Source organism: Ammospiza nelsoni, chromosome 1 (assembly GCF_027579445.1).
Source record: "Ammospiza nelsoni isolate bAmmNel1 chromosome 1, bAmmNel1.pri, whole genome shotgun sequence".
Taxonomy (NCBI): Eukaryota; Metazoa; Chordata; class Aves; order Passeriformes; family Passerellidae; genus Ammospiza; species Ammospiza nelsoni.
In genome coordinates this window covers 4,866,796-4,887,442 of record NC_080633.1, presented here as the reverse complement: position 1 = coordinate 4,887,442, position 20,647 = coordinate 4,866,796, and the positions used below count along the sequence as shown (strand labels likewise).

Genomic DNA, 20,647 nt, shown 5'->3' with positions numbered 1-20,647 from the left:
TTCACCTGGCCACAGTCAGGGAGGCCAGGTGAGATTGCAGATGCTGTCTGAATGAGGAAAAAAATAGAGTCTTATCTGGCAGTGAAAAATCAATATTTGTGTCTAGCCTTCAGTGTCATCATCCTCTGGAAACATCAGCTAATAAATATGCTCATAATAAGTGCTTTTATCCCCCAAACCAGGTTCTCATGTGTTTTACCTGCCCTGGGCTATGCATGTCAATCTGGACATGATTCTTGCTGGTTTTTTTGTGAGAAGGGGCAGAACTGTCTGGTGTCACTCCCCAGAGTATCTCATCAGGCATCTGGCTTGTTCCTGACCTCAAGGCTCCCCCTCCATCCTCTGAGGGCTTCCCCCTCCTCTCCCCACCCAGAATTCACACAGCAGCTGCAAATGGCCTTTGTCTTGACTAATTTTAAACTTGTACAAATGAAGGAAGATCATGGCCTGGTGCACGTGGCAATTTGCAAAAGGGAGAGGAAAGATGAGGCTACAATGCAGATGTGGCACACACTTGTCTTCATGGCTATCAGAAATAAAGTGTTTCAGGAAGAGGCAAAAAACATCTTGTCAAGAAGCTGTTCCTGAAAAAGATTTTTCCTCCTGGGGTTCTGGGTCTGCAGGGAGAAAGGAGCCATCCCCTGAACAGTGGCTGCTGGAATAACTGAGCTGGACTGGGCTGCTGGGTTGGGATCACTGAGGAAATGCCTGCACTTCTTTCCTGCCGCTCCTAAGGGAGCAGGGGTTGGTCCCAGAGTCATCAGATGCCCCCTGCAGTCTCAGAAGAGTCCAAATTGCTTCTTCTCGTTCTGCTGCTTCCATTTGGGCATCTGGTAGAACTCGTCCTTGGACTTCCCAAAGATATCGTGGAAATCAGCATCGGAGAGATAGCACTGCAGTGAGGAGAGAGAAAGGACAGGTCAGCTTTGGCTTTTGCAGAGCCTGGGACACCCCCATGGCTGCATCCCCTCCCCACTGTGCCAGAGCTGACCTCTGACTCCAGACCAACAGCTCCTGCTCAGCTCCCTGTCCTCGTGCTGGGAAATGCAACATCCCAGCCCACTGCTCCTCATCCCACTTCCCAAAGCACCAGGGAATAAAAGCCCCCCAGCCCAAAGAGGTGTTCCAGTTTTGAGGAGTTAGCATGCTCTGGCTGGAATTTAGCCCCTGCTGATCACACTGTGGCCAGGACACTTTATGGCCCACCAGGGAAGCTCTGCTGGCCAGAGTTATGGGCAGTGATTCACAGTGAAAGCATCTCCCCCTGCTCAGTCCCTTCCCCTAAAATATTCACTGGAATTGTTCACTCCCATTGCTGGAAAGAAGGGTTTGCAGAAAGAGGGCTCATCAGAGATGCTGACAAAGGTCCTGTGGGAATGGGAGGTTGAGTTTTTTCCTGGTATTTTGGGTAGAAGAACCCATGTAGAGCCCAGCTGTGGGTCATGGCTCTGGCCATGGGTGCTGGCCTTTGCCAGATCTGTTGGGCAAGACATTGGTCAAACAAGGATTACAGAGGGTAGAGGGAATCAATCCTCTGTCCCTTCCATCAGCTTGCTTGGATTCAGCTGAAGACACTGCCAAAATCCTTGGGCTGACTGGAAATCCAGGATATGAAATTTCTTCTGAAATTGAAAATTGCTGAAATGCAAACTTTCTGACAATAAAAAAAAACCCCAAACCATCCCTTCTGGGAGGAGTTTCAAATGAAAACATTCACCTAAGCTTGAGTAAAATGCAAATTCTGGCTTAGTTCTCAGCTGTGTCACCTTGTCCCCCTTTCCCTCTGAGGACAGAAGTTGGATGGCAGAGCAAAACAATTCCACCAGAAGAAAACATTTTTTAAAAATTACTACTTTTATTTTTTCTGCCCTAGAAACCCCATAATTACTTCAACTAGGCTAAAAGCACCACAAGGCGTCCCTGTCCACAGCAGAGGGTTGGAACTAGACCACCTTTGAGCTCCCTTCCAACCCAACCATTCTATGGTCCTATGAACTTCCTCACACAAAGCTCTTGCTTTTGGTGACACCTGGTTGTCGCACACATCTTTTCATGAAAAATCCTTTCCTTAGGATTTTTCCTCCTGAGAAGCTGAGAGGCCTCAGGAACAAAATTTAAACAATGATTATCTGCTGCTGTGGAATGCAACAGGTGGATCTGTGATTGGTCCATGTTGGTTTGTTTGTAATTAATGGCCAACCACAGTCAGCTGGCTTGGACTCTGTCGTAGACAGAAGCTTTGTTATCATTCTTTGCTATAATTAACTGGCCTTCTGATGAAACCTTTTCTTCTATTCTTTTAGTATAGTTTTAATATAATATATATCATAAAATAATAAATCAGCCTTCTGAAACATGGAGTCAGATTCTCGTCTCTTGCCTCATCCAAGAACCCCTGCGAACACTGTCACACCTGTGTGTCCTGCCAGTGTCCCCTTGAGTCTGAGCAGGACTTGGTGGTCTAAAGCCCACTTAGCCAGCTGCAGGTCAAGTTAGAAAGGCATCAATGCTGTCACCTCTTTTTTAGTGGGATCCACGCCTTCGGGAAGCTCATCCACGGTCCTGTGCATCAGCACCTCTCGGGAGTAAATCCCTTCCCCGTTGGGCACCATGGCAGGGCTGCTGTGGCTGTTGTTGCTGTTGTAGTTGTTGCTGTTGCTGTTGTAGTTGTTGCTGTAGCTGTTGCTGTTGCTGTCACTGTGGCTGAAGTGAGATTTGTACTCCGAGGAGGCATTGGCTGCAGCTGAACCAGCCAGGTTGGTGGTGCTGAGGGTTCTCTTGTTCAGGCTGAGGTTGTTCAGGTCCTGCCAAATGGAGGAAAACATGTCATGATGAGATGCTCTGGCAGAGCAAGTTGGGGATGATGCCAGGATCTTTCTGCTGGGGTTGTGGGGGACTATTTCTGGCACAGGCTATCTGTAGCTCCAAAGCAGCAAGGGGAAAGTCCCAAATGAAGTGTTAGTGCAGTGCCTCCATAAATGCTACACCTTGGTGTTAGGACTGCTAAAAGCACAAACTAGTGAGAGCTCTTACAAAGAACTGAAGATACTTACAGCAGTCTCATTCTTCTCAAGATAACATCAGGGGAAGGCACATGTGGGACGACAGAAGGTGAGGTTAGATGTCTACCATGTCTAAAACATCTAAATTACCTGCACACCCCTCCTTGATGAGCCATCTCTCCTCACCCAAACCTGCCACTTCCTTCCAGCCCTCATCCTGACCCTGCCCAGGGCAGAACTGACCCTGTGACAATGGCATTTGGGAATGTTGGGACATCATTAACTTTGGAGGATCCCCCACTGGACCATGCCCCTCTTGACCAGGGGACTCATGTTTGAGTTCTCAGGGACTCCACTGCTGTAAACTATTCACAAAACACTTAACTACACCCTCTTAGAGCTGCACACACCTTAATTTGTTCTGCATTAGAGCAGCTGTGTCCTGCTCACAGATGCCTCTGGGCAGGACTGGAAAAAGTCCAGAAGGTCTAGGTGTATTTATGGGTAATTCATCACATCTCCCTCTGCTCCCACAGAGCAGCACAGCTCTGATGCTGGCAGCCTGAGGTTCCCATCCCTGCCCTAATCCTGATCCTGGTGTCCCCTCCTTGGTGCAAACAGGCTGGGGGATGTGGAGGTGTGTGAACCCAGGTGTTTCCTACTTGCATGGCCAAGACACAACTCACCACTTTGATCTCGGATATGGCCGACACATCTCCCAAGCTGTTCTTCATTTCCTCGTAGGATTTGCCATCCTAAAGGGAAAGAGAGAGCTGTGAGAGCCATGGGCTGCCTTTAGCCCACACTCCTGGGTCAGGAGATCCCGAATTTTAAAGCCCAGTGATGGCCACTGATGTGGCAGCTCCTGCAAACCTCAGCCCCTGCAGTCAGAAAAATTTGAGCTTTCACTTGAAAACAAAGAAAAAAAAACAACTGGACTTCAGCCTTTGCAGTTGTACAATAACAGGTGGAACTAGGAAATTTAAAGACTTTGGAGCAGAAGGAAAATGGAGAGAAATAATATTTACTGCTGGATTTAAATTTTTACATTTTGTTGAATCTTGCAATGCCTGAAAGTACTCCTTTTTTCCAACTTTCCTACTTCATTTAGCTAAAATAACATATTTTTTCAAAGCCTCGAGTCCTTACTTCTTGTAATTAGGTGCCATGTATTACCAGATACCTCTTATTTTCTATTAAAAAATAAATGGAAGATGCTAGATAAATTGGCAAAGCTCATGACTGTGTTTTCCTAAGCAGCCAGGAGATGTCAGTTCTTAACAGAAACACCCAACAAAGTTTCCCAACAAGAACAAGCAACATAAACACATGGACTGCAGAGAAAACAGATTTAGACCCAAAACTGAGCGAAGAACACACACCAGATGTTTCTGGGATGTCAACAGTTTGGATGGCTTGTCTGTAGTTGCTGAAGCTGCCTACAGGGGATATTTTTAGAGGCACATATTTTATGAGCTGTATCCTTGTTTTTCAGCAGTTCCCCGGGAAAAAAAAATAAAACAAACCCACAAGTTTTGACCTTTGTTCTAAGCATCAACATATTTTAAGGGTCACTGTGAGTTGCTGTCTTATCTCTGCAGATCCAGCTGTCAAGACTGCATCCACCACCACATGGATTGGGAAGAAAGACAATGCAAACCCAGATACAGGAAATAAAATATCTCTGTAATAGTTTTCCTGCAGTGTGGAGTCCTGGGGAAAGAGGGGAGAAAGGAATTTTTCCTTCCCAGTCATCTCTGGGAGCAGGTTTCCATTTCTACATAGGGAGGAGATGGTATTTGCAACTCTGGTTTTGAAGGCTGGTGTGCAGGGACCAAGGGTGACCTTGCTCAGGAGCTCCTGAGCCCTGATGGGCTTTCCACAAACCTGAACATGAGACCTGTCTGCTCACATATTTCTTTTCACCACAGTTTGCCCTTAAAGCTGGCTCATAAATTTGCCTCTGTGCCTGCACTTTCAACAAAGAACTTCTGTTGCTTTGGTTTGTTTTCTTTTTTTCCTTTATGATGTGGGTGGGTCTTTTTTCCCTCTGAACTTGATTTTTACTACTCACAGTCCCCACCTCTGTCTGGCTGAAATCAAAAACTTGATTTGGAACGTAATATTTATGAAAATATGAACATTGTGAATTTAAGCACATTTGCAAAAGCCTCTGCTTCACCAAACAGGGTCTTTTTTATTGGTGAAGGAGCTTCAGTCAGCACCAGGAACTCATGTCCTCATATTTTGAAGGACCCTGCACATGGCAGGGGGTCGGAACTGGATGATCTTTAAGGCTCCTTCCAACCTAAACCATTCCATGATTTTGTGAAGCTCAGGACATTTCCTAGTGAGGTTTCACTCCATGCACCCTATATTCACTGACAATAACACCCTCCAGGCCCCCCTGAGTAGCCTCAGGGCTTTTCCAGCAACTTACACTCCATTTGTAGGGGTCCCAGGCGTTGAACCACCCTGTGAAGTTGAGGGGTTCATAGCCCTGCTTCACTAGGATGATGGGAGTTGCCAGGTCCCTCCCAGCTGGATGGGTCTTGAGATACTCCTTGGCTGAGGCAACGGCCTCGTTCCTCTCCTGTGTGTTGGAGGCTTTGCCAACCCAAAGGAAAATCTGCAAGGGGAGGAGTTGAAGGTCAGTGAGGCATCAGAACCTGTGCAGACACAGCTGTTTTTTCTCCCCTCCAGTGGAAGCAAAGACAAGACTGGAAATGTGTTTTCCCAACAGTCCCCTGTGATTCTGAGCCCAAATTTACCCCCAAACAAGGAAGATTTTGCTTTTGAGACAGGCATGGAGCATAAATATTTCTGGGGTAAAACCTGAAATGGTTTTTTGGAATGGAGCATAAATATTTCTGGGGTAAACTCCAAAAGGTGACAGCTCTTGTACATTTCAAGGAAGCTGAACCCAGTCACAGGCCAAGACCCAACTCAATAACCACCAACAAAAGCCATAACCTGCTTTAAAACATGTCTGAGGAGAAAGGGAGGAGGCTTTTTCTGACCTCTTCCCATGTGTCCAGCAGCATGACATCATCTTCATCCAGGTCCTCCTGGCAGAACCCGACCACCTCCGTCATGATGAAGCGACCTGTCTGGTTGGAGCACTCAAAGAGGCGAGGCTGGTAGTGTGTGACCTGCTCCTGGAACCTGCCTCGTGCATGGCAGGGCAGGGAAAAGCAAGAAATGTGGAAATCTTTCCCTCCTGGCTTACTGCAGGGCCCTGAAGGTGCTTGTTGTGGCCTTGAGGGGAGAGGTGGAACATGGCAACACCCATCTAAAGGCCTGGAAGCCAGCAATGTCAGGTATCAGGGGATTCTCGGACCATTTTAATGCTTTTCAAAGGTAATTTTTTTTTCTCCACCCAAAAAGGCAAAAGCAGAACCCTTCCCTCATTGTGGCAATGAGTTTCATGTCAGGTGAAAGCCACACCAGATCACTTTTTGCAGAGGAAACCACCACCAACCCAGAGGGCTGGAGAAATCCATGTTGTCCAAAAGCAGATTTGGTCTCATGATTCTCCTGGGGCTGCGGCTGGTAATGGAACTGGAAATGGAGCATGTGGTTCCTGCAGCCCTCAGGACAAGATACGGGATAGTTTTACTGGGCAGAAAGGAGGATGTAGCACACCCTTGTCTGCAGGCTTTGGACCTGTAGCTCCCACTTCAGGAGAACCCCTGGCCCAAAAGCCAGGAAAGAAACACCTTGGTGTGGTTTCTGACCAAGGCCTTGCTGATATTCTGGCCTCGTGCTCCCTTTATTGAGGACACAAAGTATTCACTTTCCTGCAAAGTTTTGACCCCTTGCCTAATGTCCCCTGGCCAGAAGAACAAGCAGGCCACTATTACCTCTTTTCACTGGCATAAGGTGCTTTGCCTCCCAGAGCTTCCCAGAACTCTGCAGGTTCCTGTCCTTCCAGGATGGTGTGTTTGTCCCTTCTGGAAACGATGTCAGCCACCATTTTTGCCATCTCCCGCTCATCTCCGCTGCATCCCTGTGCCCAGGATAAAAGATACAGGTGCAGTTAGGGGCAGACTGGCAAAAATTATCCATGGGGAAAAGCTGACTTGGTCCTCTGGAGAGCTTCAGACCTGCTTGAGTGCTCTTGAGCTGATCACTCATGATCAGAATAATTTCTAGTCCTTGAAGGGACATTTAGTGCAGCCAATGGCACCTAGAGCAAAACTGACAGAATGACAAAATGATTTGGGTTAGGAGGGACTTTAAAGATTATCAGGAACACCTGATAATCTTTATCAAACAGGATGCTCCAAGCCATATCCAACATGGCTCTGAACACTTCCAGGGATGGAACATTGACAAATTCTCTGCTTTGGTTTGATGTGCCATCTCATCCTGACACACAACTGACACAAGATAAATGAATTTGCTCTCACCCTGATTTCTTACAGCCGGAAAATCTGGGATGATTTATTGATCTGAATGAAAGTTGTATGAACACCTACAATGAGGTGAGGTGAACCCCAACATGGGTTACATTTGTAGAGAAGGCTTTTACTGCTGACCCTCCACAGACAGAGCCCTTTCCTGGGTGCAGTTTCCTCACAGAATCATTGAATCATTAAGGGTGAAAAAGACCTTTAGTATCATGAAGTCAAACCATCAGCCCATCACAAAATCATCAAGTGATGGTCATCAAGTGCCGCATCCACACATTTTTGAATACTTTTGACTCCACCATTGCCCTGGGCAGCCTGTTCCAGTGCTTGACATCCCCTTCTGTGATGAAAATTTTTTTAGTATGTACTATTAACCTCCCCTGGCACAACCTGAAGCCATTTCTCCACTGAATTAACGGGCCACCTGCCCAAGGATTCATCTCCATGACCTAGCAGAGGCAGGAGACTCAAGCCCCACATCACCATTTTCAGATCCTTTTGGCTGCCCCCTCGTGTGTCTCTGCAGACTCACCTTCCCACACCACAGGTAGCAGACCTGGCTGGTGCTCAGCAGGAAGACATCGTTGGAGTTGAGGGAGGAGGCTCGGGCTGGCACCTCTGTGGCCTTGGTGTTCACCTCATCTGTGCCCCTCACCTGGAAGAGGCGGATCGCTGGCTCGGGGCTGCTCTGCTGAGCCCGGCTGGTGCCGCCCTGCAAGGAGAGAGGGAAGGGCAGCCGTTGTGTTGTGATTTCAGGGTTTACCCCAGAACCTCAGGTTTACCTGAGTTTACCCTCCCTGATAATTCCTTGCCAAGTGTGTCAGTCACCTCTCCTTCCCCCTCCCTTGCTCCCTGCCGAGCACTGTCTGTCCATCCTGGCATTCCAGAAGGGCATGGAGTGATTTGCAGATTCAAAGGATGCCCTCCACCCGAGGGGGCATTGGGCCATCCAAGTGTCCTTTGTCCCTTGAGACCTCCTCTCCTGTACCTGGTTGGTGGCTCCCTACCCCTTCCCTCCCCGTCTTCCCCAGGTAAAAGGAACAGCAACCATGCTGTGGTTCAGGAGTTCTGTTGGAGCTGTTGCTGGATTCAGAGGCCTGTGGGCCAGTATAAACCTCTGGATCAAAACCCTCCATCAGAACCGACTCCTTTCCTTCACCATCATCTTAAATCTTCTCCACCAGAGGTAAATCTGAGCTCCTGCAAGCCTGGACTTGCCCCCAAGCCCCCACCTGCAGCATCCAGCCAGCCAAAGGTGTCTCTGGGGTAAAATACCACAGTTGCTGCTATTTGGGTTCAGCACCAAGGGCCAGACAAACTCAGGCTCATCCTGTCCAGCTATATTGGGATTATTCCAATAGGTAGCACTGAGAGGTGAGGAGGACACACAGATCCAGGATGTGACTGATCTGAGGAAGGCTCTGGGCAACCCTGCCCACTTGCAATTATGTGTTACTGTCATATTTACTGAAAAATCCCTTCACCAGGATTTCCTCTCCTGGGAAGATGAGAAGCCTCAGAGAAAAATGAAAACAGTAACTATCTGATTTGCTTCTCCTGTATTTTGTTGCTTTGGAAAGTAGTCTGGAGGTTGTTTATCAAAAAGGTGATTGTTTGATTGGTTTCATGTGAATTGTTTTTACTTAATAACCAATCACAGCCAGCTGTGTCGGGACTTTGGAAGAGGGAGTCACGAGTTTTCCTTATTCACTCTTTTTCAAGCCTTCTGTCTGTATCTTTTCTCTATTCTATAGTATAGTTTTAGTATAGCATTCTATACTATACTATACTATACTATACTATACTCTAATTATAATATAATGTAATATAATATAATATACTATACTATACTCTAATTATAATATAATATAATATATCATAATAAATTAGCCTTCTAAGAACATGGAGTCAGATTCATCATTCCTCCCCTCGTCAGAGTTGCTTACAAATTCAACAATAATGAAGCATGGTTCTGCACTGAGCAGGTAAGGAAATACAAGTATCTTCTGATTCCAGGTCAGAATGAAACCTACATGGCACAACTCCCACATTTCTCCCTGATTATGGAGTCCTGACCAGCTCCCATCAAGATGCTCAAGGTCCATGTGACCAGATCTTGATGTCTGTAGAGGATGTGCCATGCAAACTGGGCAGGGCATCTGTACCCTGATTTCCAGCTGTGCTCATCTTAACTGAACACCTGCCATGGAAACCAAATGGTGGGACCAACACCGAGAGCTGAGGGCAATTCCCCTCTCCCACAGCCACAGGTGGAATTTCTCCACCACATATGTCAGCAGGCAAGGCAGCAAGTGAAGTGGGTTGGTAGTTATGTGATGTGATTGAGGCAAGGACAATGCAAATCTTGTTTGTAGGATAATTTGAAGGACCCTCTCTGGATAGCAGCACTGGTAATTCACAGGATGACTGCCTTATTCTAACTCTGCAAAATATTTTGGGACAGAGTCGTAATGAACTCCATACATCACTGCTGAAGCTCAGGGGTGGAGAGCTCAGTTGAGTTGGGTCAGTCCAGGTCTGTGTTTACTCCAACAGTGCTCAGACTGCTTGAGGAGTACTAGAATGTCCAGTCTGCCAGTCTGGGCAGGGCTGGCAGGCTCCTTTCCTGAATATCAGCCCATTTTTATTGGGCTATTTCCACTGCAGGGGCCAAGCCACCATTGGTGCTCCCACCCCCCAAAGCCAGGTTGTTGGAGCCCAGGACATTCCTCTGGCTGCCCTGGAGGACTCAGACCCTGGCAGGGGGCTCAGAGACCTGGGCATGGAGTCAAAGACACCTGTGACCTTGATTTTAGCCCATGGAAACAATTAGCAAATTTATGTGCAGAGTTACAAGCCACAAGAGTTTGAGTAGAATGATAGTTAATTTGTCACAGGGTGAAAAAGTAGAATTTTGGGGTTTTAGAATGTGGGTTCAAGAGGCAAGATGGAGGGATATGGGTGTATCCTGTCCTTCTTCTTCTTTTTGTCCTCCATCTTCTGCTGTGATGGTGACATTTTAGGATTGGTTTAAAGTAGAGACAGACTGTCTAACATAGGTGATAGGTACTGGAAAATTATTGTAAATAAAGTGCACGTAGGTTTTAGTATAAAAAACTAACACCATCCCAAGGGCGGTCAGTGTGCCACAGCCCAACCTGCTGGACAGATCTCAGCAGGTCAGAGAAAGAATATATTAGATAAGAGAAAATAAACAACCTTGAAAACCAGAGCTGAGGAATCCTGACTTCTTTGGTCACAGGTCTGGGAAAAAAGACTCTTTAACACCTCAGGAGCCATTTCAGCAACACCAAACCTGAGAGCAGGTTACCTCGTAGATGACCAGCTTGCCCTTGAAGATGGCCAGGAAGTGCCTGGGCTCCTTGCCCATGGTCACCCGCACCTGCACGGCCTCGTCCCCGTATTTCCTGTCCAGCTCGATGGCATTGAGGGCACAGGCAGTGATCTCATCCACGGAGGCGTGGCGGCCCTGGGGGACAGGGGGTGACACACACAGCGTGATGAGAGCAAGGGTACAAACCTACAAACCTCTTCACAATTCAACACCTGCCAGTCCCAAAGTGTGTAATACCATGAGATCAGAGTTAAAACCTCCAGATATTTAGATTTCACTGGCATTCTGGTTTTGCAGACTTGAGAGTCCCATTTTGAAGCTTCTCTCTGCATGAAGATATACTTCAAAAAGGGAAGCAGAGATATCCATATAACTACAGAACTCTAAGAACTGAGGCTTTAAGGGACAATCCCACTCCAAACTTTGACCTCAGCACTGTAAGCCCCACCATTCTCCACTCTTTCTGTCTGATTTTGCTGATGCTCAGGCTGATGCCACTTTGGGATCAGTGTCCATGCTACCTACAAAGGACAGCTTGGGATGTTTGAAATTGATGAGCAAAGTGTATCTGAGTTCTTCTGGGTGCTTGGGTTGGGATTTTTGTGTGCAATTGCTTCCTTCAGCTTTAGGCTTGTACAGCAGGCACAGCACAGTGCCCTCTGCTCTGCTTTGACCTACCTGCCACATGTAGATGATGTAGTGGGGTCTGCCTGACCTCAGGTAGGTGTACAGGACCAGGTAGCAATCACCCCCATAGAACTGCCCATACATCTTGGGATTCACTGGCTGCATTTCCAAGTTCTCAATCCTCCACACCTAGGGAACAAAAAACATCTTGGTGAGCAGCTGTGGAGTCAAGGTGAGGACAGAGCACAACCTTTTGGCTACCACACCACTGAAGCTTCAGGTGTTCCCTCAGGTCCCACCATTGGAGGGAAGAGATCAGTGCCTGTCTGTGACCGTGTTCACAGGGGTCTCAGGTTGAGGGAAGAGATGAGAATCTGACTCCATATTTCAGAAGGTTTGATTTATTATTTTATTATATATATATATATTACATCAAAACTATACTAAAAGAATAGAAGAAAGGATTTCATCAAAAGGCTGGCTATGAATAGAATAGGAAAGAATGATAACAAAGGTTTGTGGCTCGGCTCTCTGTCTGAGCCAGCTGGGCTGTGATTGGCCACTAACCACAAACATTTAACATGGGCCAATCACAGATGCCCCTGTTGCATTCCACAGCAGCAGATAATCATTGTTTACATTTTGTTCTTGAAGCCTCTCAGCTTCCCAGAAGGAAAAATCTTAAAGAAAAGATTTTTCATAAAAGATGTTTGTGACACCTGCCCCTCATGAGGAAGGTGTGAAGAGCCATGAGCTCCATCCTCAGCCTCTCCCAAGCTGAACAAACCAAGAAATGCTTGGAAAGAGGCTGATCACTGCACCCTCTGCCAGCCAAAGGAGCTGTCTCACCTCGATCTCCCCAGAGGCATCATCGACCATCCTCTGCTCAGCCGCCAGCTCAGGCCTGGCGTGGAGCTGGGTGGTGTCAAACTTCACCTGCTCCACCTTGGCTGCGTCAGACAAAACAAAAACAAGAACAAAAACAGAATAAAACAAGAATCCAGTGACTGCACCACACAAACCCTTCCCATCCTCACCCACAACCACTGTACAGCAAGCAAAACCCAGTCCAGGTTTGCAAAAAGCCACTCCTGCCCCCAGTAAACCAATGCTGATTTTGGAATATGCAAGAGCAAACCCACTTCAGTGTTGACCTATGACAGGCTGGAATTGGCCACACAGCATGTTCCAGTGACAGCTAGCTGGTAAAAATATTACTAGTCTCCTGACTGAAAAATCTCAATTTTTTTCCAAATCTATAAATATCTTCCTCCTTTTAAAATGCTGATTTCAGAAATAAAATGCCTACATTTCTCCAGTTCATGCCAAAGAAAGAGAGCATTTACAGACAGCACAGAGAGAAACAGAGATGGAGAGAAAAGAACTTCCAAGGGAAAGAGATTCGTGGCTCTCAGGCTGTTATTGATGGAGATGTTCAGCATCTCTGTCACCTTCCCATCATTCATCAACAAATTCTCTCTATTTGGAATTGTTTAGTCTTTGGGGTTAATGCATTGTAATATTCCCTTCAGCAGTGTGATAAATACACCATTTACACCCTGTGTAAATACAGCATCATTCCACTGACGTCAGGAGGGGACTGGATGGATGCCAGTGTAAATGAAAGCAGAGCTCCTTATCAGGCTCAGCATTAGCCCTTTATAAAGGAAATTTGGGAGATTTGCAAGATGGAAATTTTGCATACAATTCTTCAGAGAGGAGTGATTCTCTCACATTTATATTCAAAGTGGCAATTTGGTTCATAGAAGAAAATTCAGCAGAGCTGAATGTCCTTCAGTTCATGAATCCTTTCCATCAACTGAAGAAGATGGAAAATAGAAGGCACCAGGAGAGTGTACATTAGATTTTTGAGATCCTGAAGGCAGGAGACAGTTGATGTGAATGATGTTCCCTCAGCTATTGCTTAGCACAGGTAGGAAAGACAAACCCAGGACCAACATGCTCACCAATTTTGCCTGTAGTGTAGACCTTGCCCAGCCCTTGTGTTTCGTTCTTTTCTGTCCACCTCTGGAAGAGCTGTTTGAACATGGCTGACTCTGCTCCATCATTGATCACCTCCACGTTGGTGGATGAAGGATAGCCTTTGGCTTGGATAAAACCCTGGTGGGGTTCACAAAGGTCATTAGTGAGCTTTTTGCTTTTTACAGACATGATAAGAGGGGTGTGGACCTGGACCAGCCTAAAGAGTGTCCCTCACTGAACACAGGGTGGGATTCAGTCCAAGATTTGCATTTGCACTAATCAGAAGTAACTGAAGACTCTTGCTGTAGTACGATGTTTACTTCTGTCTTTAGGGGACTGAACCCTACTCCTATCTCTTTTCTCCAAACGTTTTGTCCCTCTCTAAGTCAGGAAAACTGCTCTTCCTGGTAGAGAGCATGGGAGTGAAGGGGTGGAGGCAGCTCAGCACGCCCAGAGCATGAAGTCTGTTTTGAAGGGACTCACAAACATTTTTTCTTCTTTTTTTCTATTTCTTTCCTTAAACCTGTATTATTTCTTTGTAATAGTGCTACCATCAAGTTAAAAGATTATTTCAACAGAGGTGCTTGATACAATATGAGTGGGAAGAAAATGTTCTGTGTTCAGCCACAATGCCAAAATCCTCGTTCAGTTTTGGGAACTGCTCCTGTGTTTATCTCAGAAGGCTCCAGGATGACCCGAGGTGCAGTGCTGGCAGCTGTGGGAAGGAGCCTGATTGTGGCTTTCTGAGCATCCAACTTGTGCTGTAAAAGCTGCAGCCACACACTGCCCTCAGGGAAAAGCAGAGCAGATGGTTCTCCCGTCCCTCCCACCTGCCACACTGAAAGACAGACATATCTTTTGTTCTACATGTGTAGCTCAGGGCCAGAATTTGCAGAGATGATTGCCTACTGAAATGAGTCTGAGTCAAGCTCTTGAAAGGAGCACAGAGGACAGTGAGATAAGTTTTAAGGCATTTTTAAGCTTTTCTTCTCTGAGACAATAGATGCAATCCTATTGAGGCTGGAGTCCCCAGGTAGGACCTTACTGAAGGTGGACCCACTGAAGTTCAGTATGTCCTAGTTAGGTCTCATGGAAGATGAAGCCATTTATGGTCTTCCCATAAGTAAATGTCTAAATAAAAGCCGTGTTCCCTCATAGTCTTCACTTCAACATGCTAACTTGTAAAAAAATACCAAATTCCTTACTTGCTCAGGCTCCCTTGAGGCTAATTTTTTTCTGAGAGGAAGAGCTGGTGAATGCTCTGAAAATAACACATGGATGTCAGAGCCCCTTTATTATCTGTTTATGCACCTTTTTTGGTCAAATTATTGACCCTGCTGATCCTCTCTGATTCCACCATCCCTTGAACCAACAGTTCCCAGAAGTTCACTATTTACCACTTAGAAAAGTATTTTCTTTTATACTTGATTTTCTTTATCCGTTTTTTTCTTCGTTTTAGTGGCAGGTCTTAGTCCTAGCACAATTTGATGACTAACAATTTTGTATTTATGTCATCATGCTTCCCCTAGACACTCAACTTCTCTGTTATTACACAGGCCAGCTCCCCAAGAGCTACACTTAATTGTAATTAGTGGTCAGATCTAGATCAGCACATATCAACCGCCCACGACATCATTTGCACTCTATTACAACTCACCACAGCTCGAGTGAATGCTGCTTTTTTCTCTTCTGGGCTGGAGGCCTTTCCTCTCCAGACATAAATTTTGAAGCCACCTTGGTCTAAAATGTAGCAGTCCTGAGGTTAAACCAAAAAAACAGGAAACAGAAAAAAAACCAAAAGTGAAAAACTCTGTGCAGGAAAAGCTCATCATTTGTAGCCCAATCAGGTGGATCCTTGTTGTAGATTTAAGTCAGATGCATATCCAGCTCATTTCTCTGCTTTGCAGAGCTCTAATCCTGGTGCAGCCATTATCAGAGGTGACAGAGAAATAATTTCTTGGTATATACATGGAGTACAACTATTAATTAATTCATTTCCATAGTTTATAAATGGAGTGCAACTACCACCAACCCCACAGGGTAGAGGTTCACAGGTGTGGGCACACCTGGCCCAGGCTGTTGATTTATAATTTTAACTAGCTAAAGTATGTATTTTTCTTAGGCATTGCTCAAAACTGCCTATTACCGCCTCAGAGGATGTGTTCTCAAACCAAAAGCTCCAAAAGGGGCCAGGAGAAGTGTACACTGAAATATCTACCCTACCCTGCTGCTCCCTGCATTTATGCCCAAATCTGCTTCTAAAGGAGCAGGAAAGGTCTGAGTTAGACATGTTCTGCATGAATATTTTGTCCTCATTGATATCCCTGATCTGGAACTCAGTGTTGCATTGCTGTGAATGCAGCAGGATCCCAAACCCAAAGGGGATGAGGGGTGTGCTGAGCCCATCCCCACCGCAGACAGCTCCAAACACACTGTGGGACCAAAGGCTGCTCCTTTTTCAAACTGAACTATGAAAGAAGAAAAAGGGCTTCACATGTCTGCAAAGGGAGGCTGAGATTTTAACAAGGCTGACATCAGGATGCAAAGGGGAGTGGGAGCCTTGTGGCACAGTGCTGTGCTGGAATAGGCTGCTCTGCACTGCAGAGAATTAAGGATGAGCAATTCTCTGCCAAATTTCAGTCAGAGGAAAAGCCTCTGTTTTCTGAAAAACTCCGCACAGAGGGTCTGTCAGGAAATCTCCTTCCAGGGTGGGTCACTGAGACCAGCCACTTGCTATGGCAGGAAAACAAATCTCCCTGGTTTCGTGAGCAGAATATTTATTTGCTCTGGAGTCAGCAGAGGGAAGGCTATCCTTGAACATCAGGTATTAAGAAGCCTTCATTCCATCTGGAATTTATTCCTGGTATGCAGCTCTCCCTCACTGTGATTGCCAAGCTAATATAATCCTTGGCTCAGAGCACCAATTTGCCATCTCTTCTTGGAACAGCTTCAGCACACCACCTACCTCCGGCTGCTGAGATTGTAGCAGGGCTAAGCTGTCCTAACCTAACAGCAGGGCAAAGCTCTCCTAGTGATGGAAGGCCTGATAATTTTCAGGAAACAGGTGCTCAGCTGAAAACAAAGTGAGCCACAGCCTCCTTTTCTGGCTGCAAAGGCCACTCTGGCATTGTCTCACCTCGTGCTGGAGCAGATCCTGCGTCAGGGGCCGGGTGGCGATCTCCTGCACCACCAGGTCATTGTCCTTCTCATAGACACTGCAAGACAGAGCCACCGAGCTGAGTTAGACCCCACAGAGCCCCTGGGACAAGGGACAGGGTTGGGAGCACAGGACTCACTGGTAGAGCCTGACGTTGGCTTTCTGCAGCTCGTCGGCTTTGGTGTCGGGGACGGCGTCGCGGAGCTCCCCGCGCCTCTCGCCCAGCACCATCCTCATGATCTGCATCAGGTCTGGCGAATCCCTCTCGTTGTCAATGATGCCAATCTGAGCACGGCCGCCCCTCTCGCTGTCCCTGATGCTCCGAGCCAGAGCAAGACCCTGCACAAGGACCCACAGGGGTAAGTCCTGACACACACCCCACACCCAGCGAGCTCCAAGCAGTGACTGAGAACCAACAGCCCCAGCCACGTTACCACAGCTCCCTGAAGCTCCTAGTGCCTTCCAAATTTAGCTATTAAAGAAGCAGATATGTTTGTAATGCCTGATTATTAACTAACTCGTAGGAAAATACTGCTAATTGCAGTCGCTGTTGATGCTGCTCCCACAGGGCACATGGGAGGAGGCATGTGGGAGCCACAGGCGTGTGGGAGCCACAACAGGCACTGCCTGCATGGGACTGTGCACCAGCAGGTCCAGTGGTCCTCTGGGATGGTCTGGGGGACAGATGAACACATGCTGAGGCCAACGAGGCAGGATGTACAGAGCTGCAGGACCCCGGCCACCCCACGGTGGCATTTTACATTTAAATGTTTTAAGTGTTCAAAAAACGTGGATGTCTTCTGTGAAAAAAGCAGCATGAAATGTCAAGCAGCTAATTAGGCTGAAATCTCCATCTTCAATTGATTTTTTTTTTGTTCCCATGACTCCTACTGCAATAGCTTTGAAAGACTCCTCTCTTTATCTCCTGTCTCTTTATCAGACATGGGAGATGACCTGCTTGAGGCCTGAGATGAACCCAGCAGCCACAAACCTGCTCCCCCTCCCGTGTTGAGGATTGCTTTGTACCTTCTTCAGCATCCACAGGATCTCCACTGTGCCCCAAAAATGGCATTCCCTGGGGAGATTCCGCCTCTCCCAGTTCATCAGGGGACACCACACACAGAGCAGACCCATCTGCCTTTTAATACTATAATGACCACAAGTTGGCCACCAGCTTTGCTGATGACCTGTTGCTGTATCTTGCTTTATTAGATCTCTGTATCTTGGTTCCTGTATTAGTAAAATAAGGGTAATGATCCCTTTGCAAAGTGCATTAAGAGCTGTAGATGTGACCTATCAGCACTTGGGTTATGTATTCCTGCTTGTCTCATACTGACCAAGCCAGAATTCCCTGTTGATGCTGTAAACAAAAAATTAAAATTAATCTACCCTGGGGTGGCTACTGCAGCTAAACCTACTGGAGCTGCTGACTTTCTAATCCTATGCCATGCAAACAACAGGGCACAGAGGGATGGAGATGAGCTCCAGAGGGAGCTGGATGACTTTCTGGGGCTGGAACTAGTGATGTGCCCTTGGCTGCCTGTGAAATGCAACCTGAGGCCAGGTCTGAAGTGGAGCAAAGCAATTCCATGGGCCTCTAAAACCAACAGATGGGCAAGTATAAAATTTATTATTATTTGGTCATATCTATGTTGTTGGTCATAAGATTTTCACTGTGAAAACACTGTGAATTTTTTTCCCCCAAGCATCAAATATGCCACTTAAGGCCAAGTGTCTTTTGCCTGTACTCACCCTGGATTTCTCAGCAATGCTGCAGCTGGGTCCATTCCACTGGATCAGCACTTTACCAAGGTCCAGCAAGAACACATCTCCCTTGTTGAAGCTGTCCCAGGAGAGTGCTACCTGTCACAGGGAAATGAGAGAGTTTGGACAAGGAAAGCTGCAGGTGACAAGTGCCAGCCATGGCAAACCTGTCCCTGGGGATGTAAAAACAGGTTTGCAGTGACTCCTCATTCTGCTGGCACTCAGCTCCTCACTGAGTACAGTGCTAACACCAAACCCTCAAGTGAGGACTTGAAAACTGTCCCGAAATAGAAGTTCTTGAGCAGAAATGAGATACCCTGTCGCAGACATTTCTCCACAGAAATCCTTTCTTTCAGATTTCTGCGTCTTCGGGAGGCCAGAGGCCCCCGAAGAGAAGGTAAACAATTATTATCAGCTGCTGGGGAATGCAACAGGAACACCTTGATTGGCTCATTTTCTATGTTTATAATTAAGAGCCAATCACCAGTGCAAGCTAGGGAACTGAGTCCTTGAACACAACTTTGTTGTAGATTCTTCTTTTCTATCACTTCTTAGCTTAGCTAGCAGCTCTGCAAACCTCTCTCTATATTCTTTTTAGTATAACTATAATGTATTATATCATATATTAATAAATTCAGCCTTCTGATCAAGATACAAGATTCACCGTCTCTCTCTCACCAGCCGCACCCACTCAGGGCGCTGTAATAATACCCACCTGTAAATCTGCTCAAAAATGAGTGTAGGAGGAAGGGGAAGGAGAAATGACCCATAAGAAGAGCAAGGTCTTCTTCTTACCTCTGTGGCTGACACGTGCTTCTTGCCCTTGACGTGAAGGAGACGCTTGATGTTGTACATGTTGGTCTCCACGTGCTTAAATCCTGAAGCCACTCCTCCCTTCTTGTAGCTGTTGTGCAGCAGAGAATGAAGAGTTAGACCTCATTAGAAAATACCTTCCCCTCTATCCTCTGAGAACATCCCAACATTTTGGTGGCAACTAAAAAATCTAGAGGAAAAATAACCTCAAAATCCTAAAATTGCAGTGGCAAATGCTGTGTTCCTTACTGCTGTTCATGGTCCTTATCAAGGTGTCTGTCTGCCTCTTATGGGCGTTGTGTTGCTGCTGTGCACACAATTATAGAATCATAAAATCATTTATGTTGGACAAGACTTTCAAGATCATCGATTCCAAGCATTAAACACCCTGGGAGAAGATGAACAGGCAGGTCAGGGATGGAAATGGAATTGTAACACAACCAAACTGAAAATCCTACTGATCATGGCAGTGGCATCCCAAAATTGAAATATTCCATAAGCATTCAATTAGAATATGAAACAGACTTGGCAGAAAACAAACTTCCTGCTAGAATTTTGTTTTCTTCAAAATAGCTATTTTATTAAAAGCAGCCTAGACAGGAAACTGTGGCCAGAAGCAGAACAAAACTGTAAACACTTACAGGACACTATGTTTCTCTCAGGTTTTACCTCCCAAATTTTTTCTTCCATCCCTGAATACACACTGTGCAGCAGCCACTCTCAGCACTGTTATCACCTCACGCCACAATGTCATCTCCTCTCTTGGGGCAACTTTGCACAATCATGAGAGGGCACAACCCCCCACAGAAGTTCCACAGCATTTTTAATGGTTTTGGGGTGAGTTTAATCCACTCTTACATATCCTAGACCATTTTAGAAAACAGATCCCTTGTTCACACTGCAGTAATAACTGACACAATGCTATTTAGGGGGAAAAAGGGGACAATTGTTGACTGTAATTTTTGCCATGTGGGTAATAGAGTGTATTTTAGGTGGAAGGGTACTGGCTATTGTAGGTGGAAACTTTCCACTATTTTAGGTGGAAAGGTACTGGCTAATGTGGTCAGAAATGTGACTCACAGCACTCTAGACTTGTTTGGCCCAGCTTAAGATACCCACAGAAGGATGCTGTGGTGATGAGTCCACCTGCCAAGATGTGGAAAGAGCTTCCTTTAATTTCTCATTCTGCCTCAGACTTCCTCACTGACCACAGGGATGTGGTTTAGACCCAGATGAATTCTAATCCATGCTGATTTCAGACAGGTTTCCAAACAGACTGGTTTTGAGGGTCTGATTTTCAGTCCTTCACTGTTGCCTACTCATCTTCAAGATGAGGCTAAAAGCACTTTTCTCTCTCAGAAAAGTTCTGAGGAGATTCATGAGAGGTTGTTGAGATGCACAAGACAGAGATATCCAGCCAGACTGGGATGGAGAATATTGACCCAGGATTTCTGAGTTTCCTTCAGCTGTTTGAAACCAAAGCACTCAGGCTGTTTATTGCCAATGAAGATCTTCCTTGGAGGACAGTAAC

General features: G+C 46.3%; 1 protein-coding gene across 1 annotated transcript in view; it reads right to left on the bottom strand.

Annotated features, from left to right (window-relative positions):
• Window positions 1-394: 394 nt before the first annotated feature.
• The window catches only part of VILL (villin like), a 37,635-nt gene continuing 17,382 nt past the window's right edge, over window positions 395-20,647 (bottom strand). Inside the window, exons 5-20 of the mRNA XM_059482651.1 lie at window positions 19,099-19,207; window positions 18,292-18,402; window positions 16,679-16,878; window positions 16,519-16,597; window positions 15,040-15,138; window positions 13,367-13,520; window positions 12,249-12,349; window positions 11,451-11,588; window positions 10,749-10,907; window positions 7,950-8,129; window positions 6,866-7,011; window positions 6,023-6,167; window positions 5,443-5,631; window positions 3,689-3,757; window positions 2,517-2,804; window positions 395-893 (exon numbers count right to left, since the gene is read on the bottom strand). Of these exons, the coding sequence (XP_059338634.1) occupies window positions 780-893; window positions 2,517-2,804; window positions 3,689-3,757; window positions 5,443-5,631; window positions 6,023-6,167; window positions 6,866-7,011; window positions 7,950-8,129; window positions 10,749-10,907; window positions 11,451-11,588; window positions 12,249-12,349; window positions 13,367-13,520; window positions 15,040-15,138; window positions 16,519-16,597; window positions 16,679-16,878; window positions 18,292-18,402; window positions 19,099-19,207 (2,281 nt within the window). The 3' untranslated portion in view covers window positions 395-779. The remainder of the gene's footprint in view (window positions 894-2,516; window positions 2,805-3,688; window positions 3,758-5,442; window positions 5,632-6,022; window positions 6,168-6,865; window positions 7,012-7,949; window positions 8,130-10,748; window positions 10,908-11,450; window positions 11,589-12,248; window positions 12,350-13,366; window positions 13,521-15,039; window positions 15,139-16,518; window positions 16,598-16,678; window positions 16,879-18,291; window positions 18,403-19,098; window positions 19,208-20,647) is intronic.